This window comes from Sphaeramia orbicularis, chromosome 11 (genome assembly GCF_902148855.1).
Source record: "Sphaeramia orbicularis chromosome 11, fSphaOr1.1, whole genome shotgun sequence".
In the NCBI taxonomy this organism is placed as follows: domain Eukaryota; kingdom Metazoa; phylum Chordata; class Actinopteri; order Kurtiformes; family Apogonidae; genus Sphaeramia; species Sphaeramia orbicularis.
Window position 1 is genome coordinate 10,465,594 of NC_043967.1, and position 25,414 is coordinate 10,491,007.

At 39.5% G+C, this 25,414-nt stretch overlaps 1 protein-coding gene across 40 annotated transcripts in view; it reads left to right on the top strand.

Annotated features, from left to right (window-relative positions):
* clasp2 (cytoplasmic linker associated protein 2) overlaps positions 1–25,414 on the top strand; it is a 90,447-nt gene that overhangs the window by 16,802 nt on the left and 48,231 nt on the right. For 38 of the 40 annotated variants that reach the window (XM_030147220.1, XM_030147223.1, XM_030147219.1 and 35 more), the window contains exons 4-8: positions 689–780; positions 2,444–2,519; positions 6,091–6,188; positions 11,765–11,835; positions 25,201–25,341. In XM_030147220.1, the coding sequence (XP_030003080.1) occupies positions 689–780; positions 2,444–2,519; positions 6,091–6,188; positions 11,765–11,835; positions 25,201–25,341 (478 nt within the window). Of the gene's footprint in view, positions 1–688; positions 781–2,443; positions 2,520–6,090; positions 6,189–10,766; positions 11,114–11,764; positions 11,836–15,087; positions 15,264–25,200; positions 25,342–25,414 lie in introns of those variants that run through there. The other 2 variants (XM_030147261.1, XM_030147260.1) reach the window with 2 other exon arrangements.

Here is a 25,414-nt window from a genome sequence, read left to right on the forward strand (position 1 = left end):
GCGGAGCGTCATTAATATGAAAACCTTTCAAGGATTGAGAAGACAAAGAAGGAATAAAACACACACAAAAGAAAAAAAAATTCTATAAATAATAAAGAAATTATACTTCTAAAACAAAAACCTGTGGTCTCAAGGTGAATACATGTTTTGTTCAGTTCTTGATAACTACGTGTTTGTGTTCTTATACATGTCAGTGGAGACAGTTATCACTACTTAAAATGAGGACGTAATTGTGGCAAATGTCATGGCTAAATATTTGATATTTAGTAGAATAGAGGACAGGACTGGTGCAGTACTTTAGGTTGAAGCTGTGATAGTAGATTGTTGAGACTCCAAGATGCGTAATGGCAACAGCAGACAAATCACAGCCACCTCCATATCAATAATACATGTTCACCAGGCTCAGATGTATGCTGTGTTTTGAGCTCCCTCCTCTGGAGAATTAAGGAACAGCATAGGCACCATCTCCAGCCTACTCTGTTATCTGTACACACCACACATGCCCTGCTCTGCAGATTGTAACCTTCCCTCTGTAATCTTCTCATCCTCTGACGAGTTCCTACTGCAGCCTTCATCTGACTGTTGCTACTCGCACCTTTTCTTCTCTCTCCCTCTCTGCTTGTCTCTCTCGCTCTCTGTTTCTCTCCCATATGATTTTTAAAATTATTTCTGGTTTGTTTTTGTGCAGTACATTTGGGAAAGACTTCTTCCTGGTTTCAAACATAAGAACTTCCGCACCCGAGAAGGAATCTGCCTCTGTCTCAGTGCCACACTTGTCACGTGAGTAACTTTGGTTTTTATTTTAGTTCACTTCCAGATTAACAATAAACTTCAGATTTTTTTAATCCAAGTGGTCAGTCCTTACATTTAATTGAAAATGTGGATGATGTGAATAATGCTGCATTTTTAAAGCAAGATTTTTATGATTTTATTTTGATTTTTTTTTTTTATTAAGTTGATTTTATAATATGCACATATACAGCTGGGACTTTCAAATATTCATCCTACACTGATACCACTTGAAAAACCGGCCCAACTTTTGTCCCATGTGCTGTTTCTTCTATGAACATTCTCCATTTCATTTGCTCAAGAATCACAAAGTCTTCAGGATTAATCCTCTTAAGTGTTTGTGCTACTCTATTGAGGTGGCACACGTGCAACAACTGCCACTGCCACTCATGTCATGTGATGTTACAGTCTGGGAGCATGCATGTTTCCATGTGTGGCTTTAAATCTGTTTTCCAGTCTTACAAATGTCCAGTTTTAGATTCTCAGGGCTATTTTTACTCATGTCTTGCCACCACTTTGCTGAATAAAACACAAAGCAGATATCAGAGAGCATATAAAATGTTTTTAATTTATGGTTGCCTCTGTGAAACTGTTACCTAAACAGGACAGAGGGCTTAAAAATTCAAATAAGATGTAGACCAATGTTATGAAGCAACTTTGGAAGCACTTTGGGTCTATTTTAAAAAGAAATATTTACTGAGATAAAAGAGAAACTATTTTTCAGACATAATACATTTTTATTTGACGCGTGCATACAAAAATTTGCATGTAACACAGTAAAAAGGACACGAAAATTATGTTTTCAAATATCTCTTTATTTTCTCACAGGTACATTCAAAGTAAATATGCATGACAGAGTGTTTCACTAAAATGACCGCTGTTGCAAAATTACTCGTGATTTTGTGTTTAAATGGGCAGGTTTCACACGTAACCCGAGTGGACACAATGGGTTACGCATGAAACCTCGAATGAGACTGCTGATTCATGAAAATCCTGCATGTCTGGATTAGAAAAACAACTTGGATTGTCAAATTTAACACATTGCCTTCATTTATAGTGTTAAATTAAACCATTTCAAGCGATGTTTTCAAGATAAAATGCACTGACACCTAGGTAGCTTTTCCTGACCCAATTTTTGTCCTATTTTTGTCCCCAATATTTTATTAAAAATTCATTAATTTTGGGATGGCTCAGAGCAAGAGTATAACTTTTTTGCATTTATCTGAGGTCATCATTTGGTACATCCTGGGGGGAAATATGTCTAAAATTCTCTGGTAGCTGGTAAAGTGCCAGATACCAAAATAAACACAGTTTCAAGGAAAGACCCATATACTAGGTAAAATGCTTGTTGATTAAACATTGTATTTTCCATGTTAGGGTTAGTGTGACTTGGCTGCTAGGGATGCAGTGCTAATTTTAGCATCCTTTTGCGAATAGAAGGTAACACTGCTTTGCTAAACAATTACCTGAGAGTGAGGCTGAAGTTTACTTAAACACATTCATCCTCTAAGCCTGAAGAGACTAGGTATAACCTGATGGAGAAGTTTTATTCTTCTCTTTATCAGACAACTGCTGCAGTGTTATTTACTTCCTTTGTGTTGTCATGAATATTTTTTTATGTCTTTCTTAACCTTGTCTTTTGACCCCCTTTCAGGTATGGAGCTCAGCCACTGAGCCTCAGTAAAATAGTCCCTCATCTCTGTTCTCTGACTGGAGACCAAAACCCACAGGTAAGGAGGAGTTTACACCACAACATTGTATCTCCAGATCAGTGTGTGCCCCTCTAAGATATATGTGTGAATTTTCAAAGCTGCTTTAATGGATTACAGACAGTTTAGATGTATTTAGCAGATTAAATACTTGGATCTGTCTGTGATCCATCAATGATCCATCAAATTGAAATTGTAATCACAAAATCAGCCTGCATAATTATATAATTACAAAAGACTGTCCATTAAATTAAAGGTCCAGTGTATATATGAGAATATTGTGAATTCTGTGACCTGAGTGGAGTGAGCTACTGAATGAAGTATGCAGAGTGAGAGCAACTTTTTTTTTTTTTTTAATTTCATATATTTGTTTCTATTTGTATTTGTCTATATGTTTGGTTTGGGGGAAAATACAAATTTCATATTGATCTGTAAACTGTACATTTTGTTGATGGCCAGCCACATGCACTTAAATCACAATATTGTCTACAATGATCACAATATGACTTTCACAAAATTGTGCTTTTGCTACTTGGGTCCGATTAAGTGAAAGTGAACATCAACATGAAAAAGTACGTTTGCACACATCATTTATCAGTTGAGCTCATTTTTTAGCTAAAGATCTCTTTTTCATGGAACTGTTATCCTTTTTGAAATACCACTTGTAGAAAAAAAGTTACAACCAATTTTATCAATTGTACTTTTTGTGCCGTAGCCATAGCTTGAATTTGACGCTAGAAATTATATCTAAAAAATTTGAGAATGTATTTAATCTGTTGATCATAAAGATGACTGTTAAGTTTCAAGTATTAGATTTTCATTATTTTGTGAATAGTATTGATATTTATGAGTTTGAACATTTATGAGTTGCTTAAATTACAAAATACCAATTTTTAATTTTCAGGTTACTTATAATTCAGATATTTGAGTGAAACTTTGAGAAAGTAATGATCTTTTGATACATTTTGGGTGATGCATACAATGGTAAAGTGTCGTCCACGTGTTACTATGTCAGCCTGTCCACGTGTTACCACATTCTCATGTCAATAAAACAATATTTTACTCCAAAATTTATTTTCAGCATAGTTGAACATAATATCTAAAAGGTTTTGTCCTACTTGATATCAATTTATGTCAAGAACCACATGTTTCGAATGACTGCGTAAAGCTTAAAAAATTGATGTCTGTTTTAAGTCCATGCGTTACCGAGCAGTAATTTGACATTTTTCACCTAAAAATTTCATCTCCCTAAATTTTGTTATACATAATGTTAAACTGCTTATAAATACCTACTCAAATATGTATAATACATGCATATAAGTTACTCTGCTTACATGACAGAGACTGTTAAACATGAAATGTGTCCATGTGTTACCGCTTGATCGGACCCACTCTTGTAATAAGCTTGTAATCTTGTAATTACCTATAGCCAGTGAGAGCAGAAGGTGACAGGGTAGGGGAAATATGAGAGAACGAGTCACAACACCCCAACCTTTCAGTCTTTCCTATTCATTTTTGGGTTTTTTTGTTTGTTTTTTTTTTTACACCAAAGCAGTTGTAAATAACTTGGATCCCTCACTTCCTGTAGATATCCATTTTTGGAGGAACAAACCCCTGACTTGCATGTGGTCCTGTGTTACTTCCTGCATAATTTTTTCTGTTTGTGTTTTGTTGTTAAATATAGTTTGGAGATTAGACACAGAGTTGTGGGTAAACTCTTGTACTGTGCTGATCAAATAAGTTATTGTACAAGTGATCAGCTGTAATGTACAAACCCCAACAACTTCCAGATACCCCATTCTGCATATGAGTGACCAAAAACATAGTGGAAAAAAATACCTATCTCTGTAATATACTGTATAACATAGAGACAGATGTGTATAGTCATCTGCTGAGCAATTTGAGTTCTTTGAGTGTTGTGTAGTGTGAAGGTGGCCTAAGAGACGCGACACTTTGAGACCATCATCATGATGCTTGTATATCTGGTTATACTGTACCTCCTCTGTGTGTGTATGTGTGTGTGTAGAGGTCATTGTCTCTTCTTTCCATTGGTTTGTATCTATGCCTATGCTTTAGGTCTTCTACAGTGCAATGTCAGGCATCTTAAGGCAGCTCTGGTTATTACTGTTATTAGTGAGGAGATGGGCTCTTTCAGTTCCCTCAACCAGCTTCACTGATGAATCATGAGCACCAACACCCATCCATTAGCCCACAATGCACCAGCTTTGAGTGTGTGTGTGTGTGTGTGTGTGTGTGTGAGTGTGAGAGAGAGAGATTGGTAGAGAGAGGTTGGTTTAACTTCCTGTGGAGTTGCACCCCAAAGCTGAAATCTGCTCCTATCGTCTACCCAATGATTATCTACCCACTCACTGTCCCGGCCAATCAACATCCTCACCAGGCCCACCCACCCTTGGCTGCAGAGAATCCCCTTAACAGCCTCTCACCACCCAATCACAGCGTAGCTTGAAATAAAACCAACAAATCATATGTCTCCCATTAGAAGGATGGGAATGGGCCCTCCAGGCTTTATATTTTAATTTGTGTGTATGGTTAAAGCTTTTAGTCACTGTAATCCCCAGAAACAAGAAGTGTAGAGTATATAGAATTTTTACCCCAGTTTCACTGATTTTGGTACATATAGAACACAGTGTGATTCGTGTGTGGTCAGCTTCACACTGCGTGATTCAGATTTAGTGTGTAGATCTGATTATTACATACCAAGCCTTACTTATAAGGAAAAAAGTAGTCCTAGTGCAATTTTAGTGTTTCAATTTTATATGTATGAAGTGTGGCTAAATATTTCTGCTGCCCTAATGTGTATGTTACATTTTCACTGCTGTCTATGTTAAAAGTGTAACATAGTTTGGATTTATGGTTTGTTTTACCTGCTTGTGGGCTATATTTTATTTTCATCCCTTTTTCTTGCTGCCATACAGTCCCCTCCCACAGGGAACTAAAGTCCTGAGGCCTCTTAAATCTACCATAGTTACCTGACAAAAAGAGTAATTCTGCAGCTTGTGTTGTTGAGCACTTTGGTGATTTAATACATTATTTCAGATCTAAACAGATTAAAACAATGGTTTTACATCTCTGATCAGAGGGCATTGACATTCATTTTATTTTATTACGCTCAAACAGTTAACTATGTCAGAATCAAGGTTTGAGGTGATTTTAAAGGTGATTTTAAAACAGTGGAAAGTTGAGGCATTTTACCAATAATATGGTCATTTCTCTATATTTATTGATTTTTATGTAAAGTACCATCAGCATTGACCTGTTTTAGTTATATTCAGTTTACAGCTCAAAGAACGTTTTGAATATTCAGCCTCACTTTACGATTGAGCTCATTTTAACTACTTTTACTATGTAAGAAAGTAAAAGTTACATGAATTTTGGTCTGACAGTTGGGACAGAGGTCATATTGCAAGAGATTAGTACTGAATCTGATTCAGGACCACATGTAAAAGAGTGAAAAGCTCAGATTTTGACCTGTTTGCAGTCAGCATAGCCGATGTATTCTTGTGCATCTTTGAGGAATGTTTTTTGTAAGTTAGTCCTTGTTCATAATTTGGTTGATGTGTGCTGTCTGCAGGTACGAGAGGCCTCCATAACAACACTGGTGGATGTTTATCGTCACGTCGGAGAGAGGGTCAGAGCAGACCTTGGAAAGAGAGGACTACCGGCTGCACGGTGAGTCATTTTTGGGTCTCGGTCATTGATCATCTGTCCCTGGAAGCACTGATATTATTTCTGTGTGTGTATGTATGTGCTCTCATCCAAAGCTGGGATGAGTGGAGAGTCCCGTGGCCTTGGCACTCAGTCTGTCCCAGGCCACACCATGCACCACTCTGCCCTTCACACACACAGAGGCACTTTTATCCAGAGCTCAATGCCGGCTGATTGAGGAGGGCGGGGGTGGTGGTGGAGGAGATGGGGTACAAAGATGTCGCTTGGAGTAACTGAGTTCGGGAAAAAATTGGAGAAAGTGTGTTTGTGTGCTGTTCATATGGAGAGGTCCTTTTGAGTGGTTTGGTCCTTCTTTGGTCGTCGTGGTTACACTCTCTGGGTTGAGGGTTATTCTGGGCACACAGTGACACCCCACCACCACCACCACCACCACTTTCCCCTCCTCTCTCTCATGTGTGAGATCCGAGCAGCAGCCAGCGTTGTCCACTGACTGCTCAGTATGAGTCTTATGTCTGTGAATGCTGGCTGTAGCCATGTGTCATGTGTTGCGCATATTAAGCCTATCTGTCTCCAGTGTAAACATGCTGTCCGTGCGTGGGGGGATTTATCCAGGCTGCTGTGTCTGTCTGCTTTAAGTTACATGAAGGGCTCTGACAAGGGAAATGATTTATGTGTGAAAACCAATACTTGTTCTTTGTAAAAATGTATGCCTTTGCGCATGTTTTCTCAGGCGTGCTAATATGCCATGTCTGTTTTCATGCTGTATTGCATCATCATGCTGCAATAAGACTGGAACAGTGGTATGAAACCTGGGAGTGTGTCTGAGTGAGTTAGTATTTTGGCGTCATCATTATGGCTGCTGGGTGGAACATAGGACTGTAGTCGGGATCTTGCTGACCAGATCACATATCAGCTCTGTAGGGCTAACATCAGATGAAGAAGAAGAAGTTAGAGTAATGACGTACGGAAGATTAGAAGGTAGAAAACATCAAGGAGACATTTTCAGTCCAATCTGTTCATTAATGTATGATTTACAAACATAGAAGAAGTGTTGGGAATGTCTTGTCTCATACTCTCCACAGTCAGGCTACAGGTTTGAAGCCTTTTGACACTAGTATGAGATAGAGAGCAGCAGTGTGTCATCTAAATGTGTAGTTGTTGTGTGCAGGGTACCGTAGGTGGAATTGGGATTGGAATCTTCATTATGCTGTTTTTTGTTTGCTGGTTTTCATAAAATTTGATTCAAGGTTGTATTGCATCTTAACCCTTACATTCAAAATGGAATAGTAGCCATTAGTATGAATTTAACAGTGCTTATTTTGTTAATATGATCGTTTACATTGCAAGACATTTGACTGACATAACTGGATAAATGGGCTGCATTTTATTCCATTTTAAATTGGGGATGCACTGATATGTCTTATACACTCCTGATCAAAACTTTAAGGTCAGTTGCAAAATTGCAAGACTTTACATTTTGCACTGTTGGAAGGTTTAAGAAGGTTCTAAGTAGAATTTCAAAATGCAAAAAGAAGAAATGGGAGCGTGCCAAAAAAAATTGAGTAAGCAATTTATTGAAAACAACAAACTGAAATAGGCTGTTCATCAGCCGATCAAAAGTTTAAGACCACAGCCTTTAAAAGCCAAAATCTGCACAAAAATGTGGATTCAATATCATTTTCTATTGGGTAGTCACACTGTCATGACCTGATCGCAAAAGCCAAAAAAAGCTTTCTCTCTTTGAACATGGTCGGATTGTTGAGCTGCATAAGCAAGGCCTCTCGCATCGCACCATTGCTGCTGAGGTTGGACACAGTAAGACAGTCATAGTAAATCCACTGTCTGGAACTGATGTCCATTTTTGTTAACTTCTTATGCCATCCATCCCCAAATGTTCTCAATTGGATTTAGATTAGGGGAACATGCAGGATGGTCCAAAAGAGTGACGTTCTTCCTCTGTTCTCAGTCCTTTGTCAGGCGGGCGTTGTGAACTGCAGCGTTGTCCTGTTTTTAAACCCAGTCATTACCACACAGACCAGGGCCTTCAGTCATGTTGCCCCCTGCAACATCTCCACATAACCAGCTGCTGTTTGACGCCCCTGCACAACCTGAAGCTCCATTGTTCCACTAAAGGAAAAAGCACACCAGATCATGATGGCCACGCCCCCTCCACTGTGCTGCCTAGAAAACATCTCCAGTGGGATCTCCTTGTCATGCCAGTCAAGGTTACCTTTTTTTCTCATCATAGAATAAAACTTTCTTCCATCTTTCAATGTCCCATATTTGGTGCTCTTTTCCAAAGTCCAAACGGTCAATTTTGTGGCGTTGAAGGAGACCGCATTAATTTGGGTCGAGGATTGTACCGTGTCTTGGACAGCCAATCGGATCCTGTGGCTCAGCGCCAGGGAAATTTTTTTGGGTCTACCAGTTGATATTTTTGTTCCATAACCCTCAGGATCTTTTAAGAAATTCAAAATGACTGTCTTACTGTGTCCAACCTCAGCAGCGATGGTGCGTTGCGAGAGGCCTTGCTTATGGAGCTCAACAATCCAACCACGTTCAAAGAGAGGTAGTTTTTTTTTTGCCTTTGCCATCATGAGGTCATGACAGTGTGAATACCCAATAGAAAATGACATTGAATCCACATTTTTGCGCAGATTTTGACTTTTAAAGGTTGTGGTCTTACACTTTTGCTCGGCTGATGAACAGCCTATTTCAGATTAATTGTTGTTTTCATTAAATTGCTTACTCAAATTTTTTTTGTCTCACTCCCATTTCTTCTTTTTGCATTTTGAAGCTCTACTTAGTACCTTCTTAAGATCCAACAGTGCAAAATGTAAATTCATGCAATTTTTCAACTGGTCTCAAAATTTTGATCGGGTATGTGTTATTTGCTGATATCTGCCACCACCAGTATCAGCGTATAGGATGTCATAGCACAGTTGCCTCTGGAAGATACCTATCTGTTGTTTTCTGCTAATGTATTTTCATATATTTGTGTGACTATATTTGTGCTCATTCAAAAAGGAAGTAATTAAGAACTGAAGGACTTTAAACCAGTTCAGGATATCTGTTTTTATGTATATATAATGAAGATTTTCATGGCAGTAAAGGGGAGGATAAATGACAACAAAAACAAAACAAACAGAAAATAATGTCAGTATCAACTATAGACCAAACTGACTTTTAAAATATCCATGTAGGTAGGGGTTCTTATTTTAAATTTAGGTCCTGGCATGATTAGTCAAGACATTATTATTTTCTGTCATGCACACAGAAATGCAGTCCATTCAAGAAAAAAATGCACAAAATGAATCAATTTTAATATTAGGGAAGACGTGAGCAATGTTTCACTGACTGTTTGGATTTTACACCTGGCTTTTGAAGGTATAAGTCAGCAGTTTTGGATGTTTATAGAAGATTATAAGAGGTTTAACAACAGATTCACCTTAGGCTTGTATCATATCTGTGATGTGCAATAACTTTGTGTAGTAGCTATTGCAGTGATGGTATGACTTGTCAAATGAACCATGTTGTTGACACCAATTAATCTGAGGGCAACTCAACCTGCATCTGACTGAACTCATCAAATGTTTGCATGGAGTGTTCTTAGTCCCTGCTGTCTGAGAATCTTTTGCGTTGTATTTGTTGTGCATGTTCATATCCTGACAATTGGTAAAATACTTATTCATTGACTTCCATTGCTCTACAGCAGGTTATTCAATTTTGAGAACAGGATTGTAAAATAATTTCCTCTTGAAGTGAGACTGGACTGGTCAGTTTCCAAAAGTGATACTGTACACTGTGTTTATGTCAGCTGGTAAGCACATGAGCTGACACTGAACCTGATATCCCCTACCACATCTACAGGACATGGGTTAAACCTGCCTTGACCAAGTTGGATTCAGTGGAATCACAGTTCCATATCGTGACAGTGAACAGTGACAACAGCAGATTAACCTGGGACTATAGTCTTCTACTGTATTAGTGGGTTAATGAGGGTTAAAGGCCTTATATACAAGTTCTCTGAATGATGAGGGAATGGTAAGGTGAATTTAGAGATTACACAGCATCTACACAGATTCAGTGCAAAGGCACAGTAGTGTGAAGGCAGGACCTTGAAATAAACAAACACAGACATGTGCGGGATCTCATAGGCAACTGGGGAAACATGAGGAGGGGGGAGGAGTAGCCATGCTTTCTGTCGACTGCTAGCTCTACGACCCCTCCCCCTCCGATGAGTGTGTATCTGTGCGTCTGTGTATGGAGGGAGGTTATGTAAAGGGTAACTGAATCTCTCAGCTGCCTGTCACAGTAACCGGCCCACTTGTCAGTCTCCCACTTACATGCACAAAAAGAGACTGGCTGAGATTTGACTTGTGCTATCACCCTATCGTTTTCCCAGTGGAAGCGTGTGTGTGCTGAGCATACACTTTGTGCGTGTGACAGTAGGTGGTGCTTTGTTGCATGGACATAGCATGCTTTGGTTTCTTTCTGGTTGGCTCCATCTCTGTCTCACACACTCCCTCCCTCCCTCGTTCCCTCCCTCCCTCGTTCCTCTCTCCCTCCCTCTCAGAGCCATTGCACCATGTTGGATACAAAGAGCTGAGGGGAGCTGAGGACCAGAGTGTGTCACTAGCATGGGAGCTAATGCAACGCTGCGCAGTAACACAGCAACCTTTTAATCAGTCCATCGGGAAATACTGACGCAAATGAGCACCGAAGACTAAAACCAAGACTATTTCTGGACAGACTTGGCAAATTAAAATGCTAATGAAAGGCAGGGAACCACGTGAAAATGCAACACGGCTGAGCAGCCCGTTGCAACGCTAATCGTCACTTATCAGAGGCTGTTAAGCTGTCTGGCGGTTGTGGACCAACACCCTGACACTAAAAGACAAGCAGAGAGGGCAGACAGACAGAGAACGGTGTGTATTGCTCTTATTCTCGTGCTTACATCCTTGGTTAGCCTTGATGCTTTAAGGGCATGTTACTGGGCATGCTTCATTGTGTCATTGTGTTGTGCTTTTGCTGTAACATACATGTGCAGCTAGTGTGTCCCAACACAGCTGTGTGCAAAGAGGTTTCAACATTTTACCCTTCAAGATCCTGTTATTGAATTCATTTCAAACATGTAAATTAAGAGGGATTTTTGCCCTTCTGAAGCACTGGTATATCACATGACTGAGCAGATGTGATTTGTGAAGGGGTGTGTGTCATCCTGAGTGTGTGATGCCGTGCAGGATGCTAGGAAGGCTCTTGTCATGGTTGTCGCCGTATCTTCATGTGTGATGATGGGCATAATAGACACACCCACTCACTGAAAGGCAAGAAGACGGCCAGACAGACACACATACAGATTGGCAGGCCACATGTTGCAGCTGATTTTAGTTTCACTTAGAATTGATAGCACCATGTCTGTTTCTAGCTCCAAGCTCAGGACAGTGTGTGTCTGTCCATAACAATGATTAGTTTCGATATTTAACGTGGATGTGTGTGAAAGGTCATTCGGTTAGAGGGTGTGTTTATGTAAGACCTGTCTGCTTTGTTCTAACCTTTCTTCCTCTGTCTCTTCACAGGTTACAGACGATATTCGCTCGTTTTGATGAAGCTTTGAATTCAGGCAACATGGCTCTCAGCCCCGGTTACGGTCAGTCCCTCCTCTTCTTCATTGGTTTTATAAAGTACTAGTATTAAATACATAGGTGGTTGAGTTAACTGTTGTCGTCATCTGGTTTTGTGGCAATTTTCTAAGAACTGTGATGCAAGTTTTGTGTGTGTGTGTTTAAAGCAGCGTATGCTCTTGTGGTTGTGTTGATTTGTTGTTGCTATGAGGTTCTGTTAGTGGAGCTAACAGGATTAATGGTTTAATCTGTGTGTGTGTGCGTGTGTGTGTGTGTGATGCTGCGCGATGTGAGGCAAACGTAATCTAAAAGGAGCTTTCTCATCATGGTCAGTGTAGGATAGAAAACGATACTTTTTAAATTCCATGTGCACACTTCAGAACTTTTATCCTGAGATTTGATACAAATAAGTATCAGTTTTAGAAGCCTCCCCAAGATATTAATGCATGGGGTATATTCTGTTATGTAGCTGATTTTCCATAGAGAAGTGGGGAAGTTTTGACCAATCACAGTTTTACACCAATCTAAAAACCCTGAGTATGTGGTTGTTACTTGGAGAGAGATAAAGAGTGAGCAGTGGAGAAAAGCTGTGTGTAGTGGGTGTGTTGCCGTGATGCTGTCTCTATGAGGAGCAGAAGGATGGAGGCAGTGATACCTTCATCTCACACCTCTCAAACGTTTAATTGTGTTTTTGGAATCAGAGCAACTGCTCATTGTTAGACTGTGACTGCCTTAATCAGATAAGAGTCTGATTTCATTTTTTTTTGTTGATTCTTGTTCATCCTCTGTCATGTGCTGTGCTGATTATAAAAATAGTGGTTGTTGTTATTTAGATGGATTAATAATTTTGGAGTATTGGAGGAGGAAGAGGAAAAGTGTCATAATTAGTCAGAGGACTGAGAAGAAAACCGCTTATGTGGACAAGAAAACATTATAATATACTGTTTTTATTACATTTGTTTGAGATGGATTGTCCCATCATTGAATTTGTGGACACATCAGTATTTACCCTCCAGTATTTGGGGAACTTTACACCTTGTCTGCAAAGTGTAATCGTGTAAAGGCTTGTGTTATTTAGGGCTGTGTATTAGCAGGAGTTCATAGTTCAATGTACTTTCTTTGATATATTGTGATACTGTAAGCAATGTGATATATGGCAAATTTATAAATGTAATTTCAGAAAATGTCATGTTAAACCATCCACAAAATGAGCAACTGACTGTAATGAACCTTTAGACGTAAACAAAAGCATCAAATTAATGCAGTGTTTTTGAGACCCTATACAGTATCACAGAACTAAATACTTCAGTAGTCAAGGGTACTAGCATTTTCTTACATAATTTCTCACCTAATATTATTGTATTCATTTATTTTCTTTGTGACAGCCACTGTTTTTTTTGTTTTTTTTTACTCTCAGTCACTTTCACCATATATCTATTTGGACTTTGTGACGAACGTGAAGTGAAAGTGACAACAGATGCCCACCACCCACAGAGTAAACTCTGGCTGGATGCCCTGCTGTTTGGCTTTAGCTGATTCCTCAAATGCTCTTGAGTGTTTTTCTTTTGTGTGCCCCAGCTACTGCATTTAGTCATGACACCATCGGCTTTGTAAAGTTCTAAAATGTTGGTTAGGGGTTTGGGTTGTAGAAAAAAAGGTGTGATGTCATTACGTCATTGCATTTTTAAAATTTAAACATTACTATGTTAATGTAGTGATTTGTCTGTGAGCTAAGGAGTGTTAAATTTGTATAGGTTGGTTATTTGTGCTTCACTGTCTGATGACCACGATTTTGTTTGCTCCTTGAAAATAGTTGAAGTTGCAGTAGTTGAAATCCAGAGGAAAAAATGAAGAAGAATTTGGAAATATTATGGCTGGCATTTAAGTAGCACATAATGTTAAAAAGTGAAGAGTAGAGATGACAAAATTGAACATAGAGCAATTCAACCTGTCAAAATTAGGCTTTAGTGAAACTTATAAGCTAATTTGCAGATAAACAAACTGGAATGTTTCCAACATGCTCACTGCATGGACATCATACAAAACTGTTAGTCCAACATCATGACTTTACAGCGACATCGAAACACTGTGCATAAAGTTCTGCACATTAAACTTAATGAACCAAACACATTTAGTGTTGGCGGACTCTTAAGAATCACTATAAACAGACTTGGAGACCCCCTAGCATAGCCACAGTAGTGCTAATCACCCATGATGCAGAGTCGTGAAGGCTTGATGCCATGAGTAAAAGGGGCTGCTGCTGAAGACGATCCTCCCAAACATAAATTGTGTGCACCACTTGTTTACCTTAAAAGTCAGTGTTCGAAGTATTTTCCAGTGTTAGCTTCTGCAAGACTGCCTTATTACTTGTGTCTGTATAAATAGAATAAAAACAAAAGTTTGAATATTGATCTTGAAATTCAGATGTTATACCTGCTGAACATGTATTTGAATAGTGAAACATTCGGGTCTTACTTCTATGACTCTCTTCTCTGCATCCAAATCAAAATACTAAATATAAATATAGATGTTCAGACACCGTTTCATGCTGTTCAAGTTTCTGTATTGACACAGAGTAATGCAATCAAATCATGTCCAGGTTGCATTTGATGGAATCTGATTAGTGATCAGTACTTACCCCCCCCATAGTAACGTATTTAAACCTGCTACCAGTCTAAAAATCACCTCTGATTAGACAAAACCTGCTGCATTGGGGTAGTTTTCTACAGCCTTGAAACACCAGCAGCAGTAGATGCAGATGATTCCTGTTCTCTCATGATCTTTTAGTATATTGATTCACAATACATTAAAAGATCATTATGGGATGTTTATTCGGTGATGCTAAAAAGTGTTAAACACTGCAGCTTTAACTGTTATACATTTTTAATTTGAATGTTTTAATGTTTGGCAAATAAATAATTTGAGATTCCTGCACTCTGAATTGATGATTGTTGCATAGGTTTAAGGTTTTATGTAGCTGTGGATCTGCAGAGTAAACAGATGAGCATGTGTGTAACTTGGGTGTTTTCTTGTAAACATTTCATAAACCTACCAACCTTTCACTGTAAACACATGCTAATGTTCTTACTTGCCCTTGCCCTACATCTCTTTTTGGCCAGCTCTCAGCATTTGCTTTAACGGGGTTGAGCCAGATACTGCTGTGGGGAGAGAGAAAGAGAGATGAGGAGGGAGGGCGAGGGACGGAGGGAGGAAGCTGACAGAGATCTCGCAGTAGCCGAGTCACAGCGCCGTGCCTATCACTGCCTCTCCCTGATTCATCATGACAGAGACAGAGAGAGATTGAACAAACAATGAAAGAGATAGAGGAAAGAGACAAAGGAGAGGAGCAGAGAATAGAAGAAGCGCAGCAATCACAGGCAGAGACCACAGGAAGTTTCTAGTTTTTACCAATAACACACTGTAACCATGGCAGCTGGTGGGGATGATGGCGATGGTAAGTGTGTGTATGTGTGTTTAATCTCATCTGGCTGTGGATCCTGTTGGCGCTCAGACAAAGGCTTGTCAGCATATGGTTTTAGATGAAATCAGCTTAAACTTTCACCCCAGCTGCTCTGGCTCAGATGGAGGCTGCTTGTGCACGTGTGAGTCTAAAAGCCGGCCAGGATGTCCTAAAATGTCTACATACTGTTGTGCTGTTGTAGATATGTGTCAGGTAGACTGGATATGCTCAAGAGCTTATTAGTGTTACCGTTCTTTGTTGTGGTGGTTTTTGTGTTGGTTGTCAAGTTGCAGAAAAAGAGACAGGGAATATTTGGGAGAGATGGTTGTAATGACATTCAGCCTGAGGCCTGACCTGGACCTTGCACATTAGTCAATAGAGCACTTAGAGTCAATGTTGGTTCTGGGTTCACAGTTTTTTTTTCACCCAGTTATTGATGTTACTGACCTTTTAGTACAGCTGCAATGCATTTTTTTAGTGTCAGTTTGCAAAAAATGCATAATTACCTTTCCATAAATTGTGATTGAAGAGGCCTGACACAATACTGATGAATCTGTTCCCTCCCTGTGTTTTTGGGTGCTAGAAAATCTACAGGTATTTGTTTGATCACAAGTGTATGTAGACAGGTAGGAAGGTTAAATACGCGAGTTACAGCCGTAATTGTGGTCGCTGATCAGATTCTGTCAGATGCAACCTGAATGCGATTCTGCTCCTCTACTTGCGTCTCAGCATGGACGTTTGAAAAAGTGGCTTCTCTTTTCCATAGCGCCATAGTCTCATGAGACAGAGACGTATATATTTATATTTAGTTTTTAAATCTGGACCAAGCAGACGGTGGCTGCAGAAGGAAGGTGTGTATGTTCAAATTTTGCATCCTGCATCTTTAAATGAACTGCGTCGACGGTCCAATCTGATGTCATGGTAATAATCACAAGAAAACAATTAGTTATGCTGTAATATCATGTATAGATTGTGTCCCATGCCTCTTGTGATTCATTAGTGATACAGTGGTGCCAAATAGAAATATTTTTACCAAACCCTCACGGGCATGATAGTTGCAGTGTATGCACTTTTTAGATGGGTCCACAGATCTCTACAAGAAGGTTTGTAAGCTGGTGCGTTAATCCATCTGTCAGTCTCTAGGGCTGTAACTGGTGATATTCAGTAGTCGACTATCATCGACTTCTGTAACGACTAGTCGACTAGTCAGAGTACAGACTGCAAACAAACAAAAAAAAAAAGGATAGACTAGGGTTTATTCCACAGTGGTCTCTTTATTGTTTGAACAGTATTGGCTACTTTCAGCTGTAATCAAACTGAAATAACAGAAGGAAAAATTAATGGGCATCTTAACTACTGGCTCTGTCTCACTTATCTGCTCTCTCTCTCTCTTTTCCTGCTCTCGCCTCTCTCACACACACCGGCTCACTGGCTCCACCCCCATACCTTTCTCATGCACTCACCTGTCCATCATAGCCCCATACACACTCAGTGCATTACAGACGGTCAGTAATTGCAGACCTTTCAAACGGTAACATTAACAGAACAATTACTGCAGGGTCGATACATTACATTTCATGTTTCATGTTTAGAATTGACTCGGTCTGAGCAATAGCATGTTGTGGAGTACACATCTGCTTTTTCTGTTAAAAGCCATCCATAGTTCCTGTACTTTTAGCAATGCATACATTTTATCATGAAATTGTCAGACAAAATGACGTTGCTCTTTAAACTGTCATGGTCCTTCACACACACACACACACACACACACACACACACACACTTACAGTAGTAGACTTGCTACGAGCACAAGAGTTAATTATGCTATAAGGTGTGTCTAACTCTCCTAAAATGTGTTTTTCTCTGCAAAATGCTCAGGCATAGCTAACCCGTCGACTACTAAATTAGTCAACTAATTTTGCAGTCAACTAATCATTGCAGCCCTACAGTCCTCATCATGTTCTTTGTTATGTGTGTTGTCCCTGCTAAAGTGTTAAAGTTGGTTAGTAAGTAGTTAGTCACAGCTCATGTGAAGAAGTCCAGCTTGATTATTTTTGTAGGACTGTAAGGTATCTGTGCAATATATTAAAATCAATTGAAATCAGAACTAAATCTGAACTTTTAAATACAGAAGTCAGTATTTGGTATTACCTCTGTTCCTATGACAAAAACAATGAGAAATCTTTGACATGTGTTGAATGAAACCTGGTAATGAAATTAGTCAATCAGTCAATCAAATTTTATTTATATAGCACCAAATCATAGCAAAAGCTGTCTCATGACACTTTAGAAATAGAGCTGGTAGAAACCAGACTCATGAGTCTGGGGAACTTATTGTGGTAGTATTGTACTGTGAGGTACTCTGTTTCCCACTCTTAATACATACTGATAGCAGTCTTTGAACATATTGTTGTTAAAATTAGATGACATATAATCAGTTTGGGTGAGAGTGTTTGATGTCTCTCCCTCCTGGTGTTTATGAAAATAGAATTACTGCCTTCTGTTGCGTGTTTTACCAATGTTTATGCCATAGATTAAGGCCAAAAATGTTTTTTTTTTTTTTTTTTTTTTACACAAGTATTTAATATGGATCAAGCAACTTTGCAGTTTGACAACATCAGTATAACTCACCAGTGGTGCTACGCAATTAATCAAATCATAATTATAGTGTCAGCATGTGTAATTATGTAATCACAAAAGGCAGCAATTTAAAGGTCCACTGTGTGCTAGGAAAAAAGTCACTACAGCACACTATTAAAAGTTTTTTTTTATACTAATGTAAGTTTGTATCTTTATAGCATACACATTGATGATCAGTAATCTTAACTTCCCTTGATAACTAAGCAACTAGCCTTGCCCAGTGATAGCAATATGATTTTTTTTTTTTTTTTCATCAAATCATGCAGCCCTACTCACCAGCGTGTCACCTATTCTGTAGGTTTTTGGTCCAAAATGTCAACAGTAGTTTCAGAAATGTTATTATTAAATTGGGTGTTACACAGTTTTGTTCATCTAGCCAGGGCACATGTATATGAGTATTACATGCTTCTGCTGTTTGTGAGTAAGAAAGTAAAGCATGTCAGTGCCGCTGGCGCCCAGCTTGACTAGTACTTAATGCTATTTGGTCCTGGGAATGAAATGTGCTGGTATGAATACAAACACACACACACACAGACTCACTATAGGAGCCCTGAGATATCGGTTGTATTGCAAACTGGCTATCAGTAGCAGCTTTCACGGCTTGCATAGTAGTATAGGGTTGACATGGACTGACACACACACACACACACACACACAGTTGCATTGGCAGACATGCTCATTCTGCTTCAGTGCATCTCCAGCTCTGCAAAGGATTCCGTGACCCCGTTTCCAGGCTATGCCAGTTGCCATGGCAAAGCTTTCATTTAAATATTATGGTTTATCCCACCACCTCCCCCTAACAAGGAATCGGGACCCAAATTATACCTGCGTATGTGTGTTGTCTGTGTGTTTTCCTTTAAGGAGCTCATTTTCCCTCAGCTGGGCTGGAAATGGAACAGTCTGTCTTCTATTAGAGAATCCAGGCCTGAACCTCAGACATGTCTCCTACTTTATCCTTGTCCTTTGCTGTCCCACAAACATCTGGGTGGTTGAAAGTAAAACATCTGCTGATCATCTTATGTTTTCAGATCATTACATGAGATAAAAGCAGAAAATGGACATATCCAATCTTAAAAATCTAGTTTTACATTTTTTTCTATGACAGTGCAGCATGTTGTATCTTTATTCCAGTAAAACAGCCACATTAGAGCACCATGTTTCAAATTCTGTGTTTTCTGTGTCTGTAATTACACACAGTTATTGCTGGTCTACATGCTAAAAGAGTTGAGGACTTGTCGTGCCTTCTTTTGTCTAGTTTTCTGTTGACACACATACCTCTCCTAGTTTACTTTGGATCTGGGGCAGTCAAAAGCTGTTTAACATCTACTCAGCCCCTTTATGAACAACTACTCCTATTCTTTCTTTTTTTTTTGTTATATGGTTTAACTCACATGAGCACCAATATTTCCTGTGTGTCATCTTGAGTGCGGGGCTCTGTACACAGTCACACAGTATTTCTTGAGAATTGGTGCCTGTTTCCCTGCAGTTTACAGCAGATCAGCACACATAGTAAATCTCTGTGTCAGAACTTTAATTCTCTGATATCTGGTTATGCTCTCACTGCATGTTGGCGTGTTGAGATTTTCAGCTGAAATACTGATATTTTCTGCTGTGTCGCAAAAACAAAACAGAAACAATCAGGTGGAAACTTTTTGAGGAAAATCACAGTCTGCACAAAATATTTTTGTGTAATTTGTCTAAAAAATTGTAACTGCTAATGTGGCCTTACTTGAAGGTTTAGTCCCTTCAGGTTCAACACCTTAGACTTTTTGCTTTATTGCTGTCTCAGTGTAGGTCGGCATCAGGACACCATATTCCTCTGGTTTTTCTTTTTGGCTGAATAGAATCACAGACATATGAAGAACGCAGCCAGTGCTGCCACCATGTGGTCATGGGGGAAAAAAAAGAAAAATACTTTTGTGGTGTGGTGGGGTTTGTGTTTATATTTGTACAGATATGTGATACATTTATTCTTCTGCGTTGGCTCTAGATGTTTCATTCTGTCTTCATCTCTCACTCTATCTTCTTTTTTTAGAGTGGAAAAGAGCAACAACACATATCTTATTTGTGACTTATGATTTCACTTCCTCTTTGTGTTCCTCTACAAAGGTCACTTTGGTTGGGTATCCGCACAGCACTATTGGATTAGTTTCACAACCTGTGTGCATGTTTTTGCAAGAAAATCTTCTTACGTCGGTAATGTGAAACAAGAATATTGGTAACTGACTATTGCTGAACAATCGGATATCAGATAATTGAAACCAGTAGCGTTCTTCATCTTTTCATTTGTCTTTTTCGGTGCCTTTTCTGACACAGAGAGCCGAGGGAATCTCGGCCTGTGGTTTCCATGGCAACTCCGACTGGTACATGGTAGAGCTGATACCTCACACACTCATTTTGTGTGTGTGTGTGTGTATGCGGTGTATGTGGTGTAGTGTATCCATGTTGGTGCTGATGCTAGTTTTTCTCCTGAAATAGTGATCCTAATACTTCAGAGAATCCAACTGTTGATTAGACGGGCTCTCCGTACGTTGACCTTTTTTCTGTTTGCAGCTCTGTTCATTTGAGAAGCTCGTCTTGACTGGTCACCATGGCAACAGCATGTGTGCAGTCTGCTCTGGAAAGGGGATTCTCTCTCTCCCGCTCTGGGTCTATCAGTCTCTCTCTCCACCTCCCTCTCTCCTTTATTCTGCCCTTCACCCCGAGACATTTACTCCCGTGGGGTCTGACTAGACAAAAGCAGGAGATGCTAATGATACTAACCGTGATGCTAATCAATGCTCAGACTCATGTCAAGAACTGCTAATGGAAGCACAGGCTTTGTTAGAGAGCAATTAAAATCACTATCTGGTATCTAATACGATGAATTCATTAAAGTATAATGTGTATGTTTTAACTATAAACATTACAATACTGATTATTCTGAAAGTAGTTGTTTGTAATCAGACAGTGCATCATGAACAAAATCTCATATCCTCATATTGATGGTTCATTAGTATGAAAAAATAAATGTATCGGAAATTACCACATGTAAAGGCATATTTCCTATTAAAGCTGCAGCAATTCATCAGTTAATCTGTTTGCTCTTTGCTATTAATTAATAGCTTGATGTACTGAAGTTCAAAAAGGTGTGTAAAAGATGTAAACAGAGCAAAACAATAGCCCACCTTTTTGGTATGAGCTCCTTGTTTTGATTTGTTCTGGTTAGAGTCATCCTCCTGTTCAGGATTACACCACTGTGTCATCTTCACTCTCCTGCATGTTTGTTTGTCCTCTCTTCATGCAAACTTCCTGCCTGTATCTGTGCAATTACAGATATTACTGTAAAGAGTATGTTGTGTGTCACAACGAAATAAATACAATATGAAATTATCTGTCATCATATCACATAGATATGCAGTATTTTCTCTGATGCTAACAGTGGTTGTGGAAATTGTGAATTTGCCTCACTATTAAATGCTCATGTACTTTGGTTCATTGGAAAAAATCTGAGTGTTGATTTGAAAAAAAAGAAGAAAGAAAGAAAGGCTGAAGTAAAGACTGCTGCAGTACAGAGTTGGCAAAGGTCTATATGGCAGTATACCAACTGCCTCCTAGTGTATGTCAGTCTGAGATTTCAGTCAGTCATTGACTGAGCAGGATGTTTAACCTATTTTCCAGTATGATGACTTTATTAAAGCTGGAAAAGGGTGCTTTAATCTCATAGCTGTTCATTGCAGATCTGTTATTGGCAATGCAACCGGCAAATGTGTCCAGTCCAGATGCAGTAAATAGTGTGTGTGTGTGTGTGTGTGTGTGTGCGTGTGTGTGTGTGTGTGTGTGTGTGTGTGTGTGTGCGTGTGAGAGTGGGAGGGTCAAGGCCTCAGATGGTGGGGTGTGGTTTGTTGTCCCCTCATCACCCCCCCCCCCCCCTTTAGTCACTGCTCTATTAGCCTTTGTTCTTCTGTGTATATTTAAAGGGAGAGCGAGAGAGAGAGAGGGAATAATACATGTGTCACTGGTAAATTGTGTGTGTTTAACAGTTTGCTGATGCTGGTAGTATAGGAGAGAGTGCATAAGAGTGTATGTTGTCAGTGGTAATGAGTTTAGGTTAGCTGGTCTGGCAGGGATACAAAGAAGCCCTGTTAATATTCCTGGTGTGTCTGTGTTGTGTGTGTCTCTCCCTCCTTTCTCTCCCATCACACACTCACATTCATAGTCCTGCCTCCGCACTGGCTGCAACACTATGATGTCACCTCTGCTCTGATTGGCTGTGAGGCTACTGAGAGAAGGAGGAGAGAGATGCTGGCTGAGAGAGAGGGAGAGGGAGGGATAGATGATCGAGAGTGAAAGAAAATGCCGGCACTTGTATGGGTGGAGGGGTTTTTGGACAGCAAAGTGAGGCGTATGTGTGAGCATGCAGCCTTAACCCCACTATGATGTGTGTGTGACGTACACGTGTGTGTGTCTTGGGGTACGGCTCGGAGAAGAGGGGGGACCCCAACACCACGCCCTCCCAGAAGCATGAGGCGACTTATCTGCCAGCGGATCTGTGACTGTGAGTCCAGGGATGAACCTGGGTGTGTTGTGCGTGTGTGTGTATCAATGATCGTATAGGTGTGTAAATATTGTTTCATGGTAGATTTAGGTGTCATCATTTACTGAGCTAAACACAACACCTGGTGCAATCATAACAATGTGTGGCTTGTATGTGTATACATCCATGTCGGCCATCATTTTGTGGCTCCTTAACTCAGTATGTGGAGGTAAATTGATGTGAGTCAAGGTGTAGGGTGGTGGCTTTGGCGCATTTCTACGCGGCTGGTTGTCAGAGCGACGGTAGCAAAAATGCATTCCTTTGCCAACAGTTTTCCTTCCCACATCTTAGTTGCATGCACGTCCTCACATAATTTCCCAACTCATGTGTTTCTCTAGTATGGGGATGTAACGATATGAAAATTTCATATCACGGTTATTGTGACCAAAATTATCACGGTTATCATTATTATCGTGGTATTGTTGAAATGTGTTCAAAGTGTTCAAAAAGTACTTATACACACACTGAAATAATTTAACCAAGTTGTATTTTGAAAAAAAAGCAAATAAAATAACATGCACAATGTACTTTCTGTTGGCAGAAACATTAAAATATTAACATGCAAACATCAAACATACAAATGTGCATTTAAGCTGGCACCTTATGGCCATAAGAGATATCTGCACTAGGGGTGGGAATTGATAGGATTTTATCTGTATCAATGTCATTGTCAATTTTGCGTACCAATCCAATTCCTTATCAGTTCTCCTATTGATTCCTGAGTGGTTTTTTGAATGTGAAAAGAAGTAGTTGGACAGGTCATAGTGGAGCTTGTTTGACCATTTTCATATCAAATCATTCTCGGTGTCACACATATACACCATTATACACACACAAACAGGAAGTGAAACACAATCATATTTTCTTGAACTGTTTAATGAACAATTGTAAATATTCTGAGAAAATTAGGATTTTAAAACATGTTGAGGTGATCTGATCCAGACTGGTCAGTGGTTCACTCCTGGTGAGAGACAGACAAACCACAACAGTGGCATATAGTCCAGTTCTTCTGGAGGTCAGTTACTGGATTTACTTTTGAATTTCCTTCAGTTCATAAAGCCTCCTATCCTTTGGTTTTTCCACATATCACGTGTCTTTGTAAAGTTGAAGCTCACTTGTTTTGGACCCATTTGAAGTGGCATGAGTTTGTCCTGAGTATCTATATTGAGATGGTTTCTCTGTCGGGTGAGGATCTGAAGCAGCAGGTCCGGGCGCGCTCTCTCTTGCTGTGCACTCAGACCAGGTCCGTAGCGCTGTCGGTGCAGGTGCCTTCAGCCATGTTTTCAAAGGCCAAACATTGCAAACTGAGCTTGCACACCTGGACTGCCGCTGCTGCTCCAGGAAATCAGCAGTATCACTGTAATACTAACCGTCGCAAATTTTCCGCGGTTTATCGTTGTACTGGTAATCGTTACATCCCTACTCGGTATATGCACCTTCTTAAACCTGCTATGCTGTTGCAAACAGGTCTCAAGTGTCAGTAATCGCGTTTTAGTAAGCTAAATGTTTGCTAGCATGCAGAATGAGCGTCTGGGCTCCAGAGACGACTGTCAGTCACTGGCCGTCTGGGTGGACATGTTGATGATTAGAGATGGATTTTTTTATTTTATTTTTGCTCATTGAAATGCTGCTGCTATAGGTGTGTGAGTTCACGATGTGTGTAATTAGTATTGATTTAGTCATTCCTGACCAAGCTCTCTGTAGACCTAAAGCTCCTTTTTTGCCTTTCAACTCTTCATTCTGTTTGTTGTCCTCTGTTGGCCCTCTGCTCTATTTACTTCTTTGTTTATATTTGTATGTAAATATGCATATTCATGAAAAGCAAATATCATAATCCACACCACCATTATTATTCTGTTTATGGGTTCTTTTTTGTGATTATACTGTTTTTGTATTAATTCTGTATTCTCCAATCTTATGACTCTGACACTTTAAATCCACAGCCTGTTTCCACATGCATCCAAAGTAGAACTGTATCGATTAATTGAATCAATCAGTTGATCCAATTAATCGATACAGTTGACAATTAAATCAATTAGCAGCTATTTAGATCATTAATGATCAGTTTAATAGTCCTCCTCTGTGACAATAAACTGAATATCCTTGGGTTGTGGACTAAATGAGACGTTCAAGGTTTGCATCTTGGGCTTTGGAGAATACTTCATAATTTTGTGACATTTTATAAAGCAAAGAATTGATAGATAGATCAATTGCAAAAGCGTTGTTAACCACAGCCCTAATCCAATGACAAAACAAGTAAAAAAAAAAAAGAAAAAAGAAAAAAAGGGAACTGTAAAATACTTGATCATGGATCTAAATATGGACAAGCAGCTCTCTCTATAAAGAGCGCAAAACTCTGGAACACGTTACCAACTAAATCAAATTAATTATCGATATAAAATCCTTTACAACGCAGGTTAAGAGCTTGCTAAAAGCAAGTAGAGCTATTACCATTTTAGCTAATTTTACTGTGTATTTTGTTGCATTTCATTGTACCGCTGTATCTGGTGTGTTGTAGTTTTATGGATGAATATTGTACATAATTGTATGTAAAGGCATAACAAGGGACAGGGGTTTGAAAATGATGAATAGCTAAACACTATTATGAGCAGCACATCATTTTTCATCCTCCATGCCAGTCTATTATCCCTATTAAGTGAAGAAATGATAATTCAGTGAATAACAACATCCTGTCTCTCTCCTTTTCTCTCCCAGATCGTAGTTTTGACGATGATGACAGCGTAGATGGAAAGCAGTCGTCTTCTGCCCAGGCTGCTTTCAAGGTCCCAAAAGTTCCCAAGAAGCCTGCGGAATCTTCAGCTGCACGCAGGCCCAGTGCAACCGGCAGCAAGCTAGGTATTTACACTACACAGAGAGTATACATACGACACAGTCAAATGGCTGAGGTCATCTGTTGCATCTTAATAAT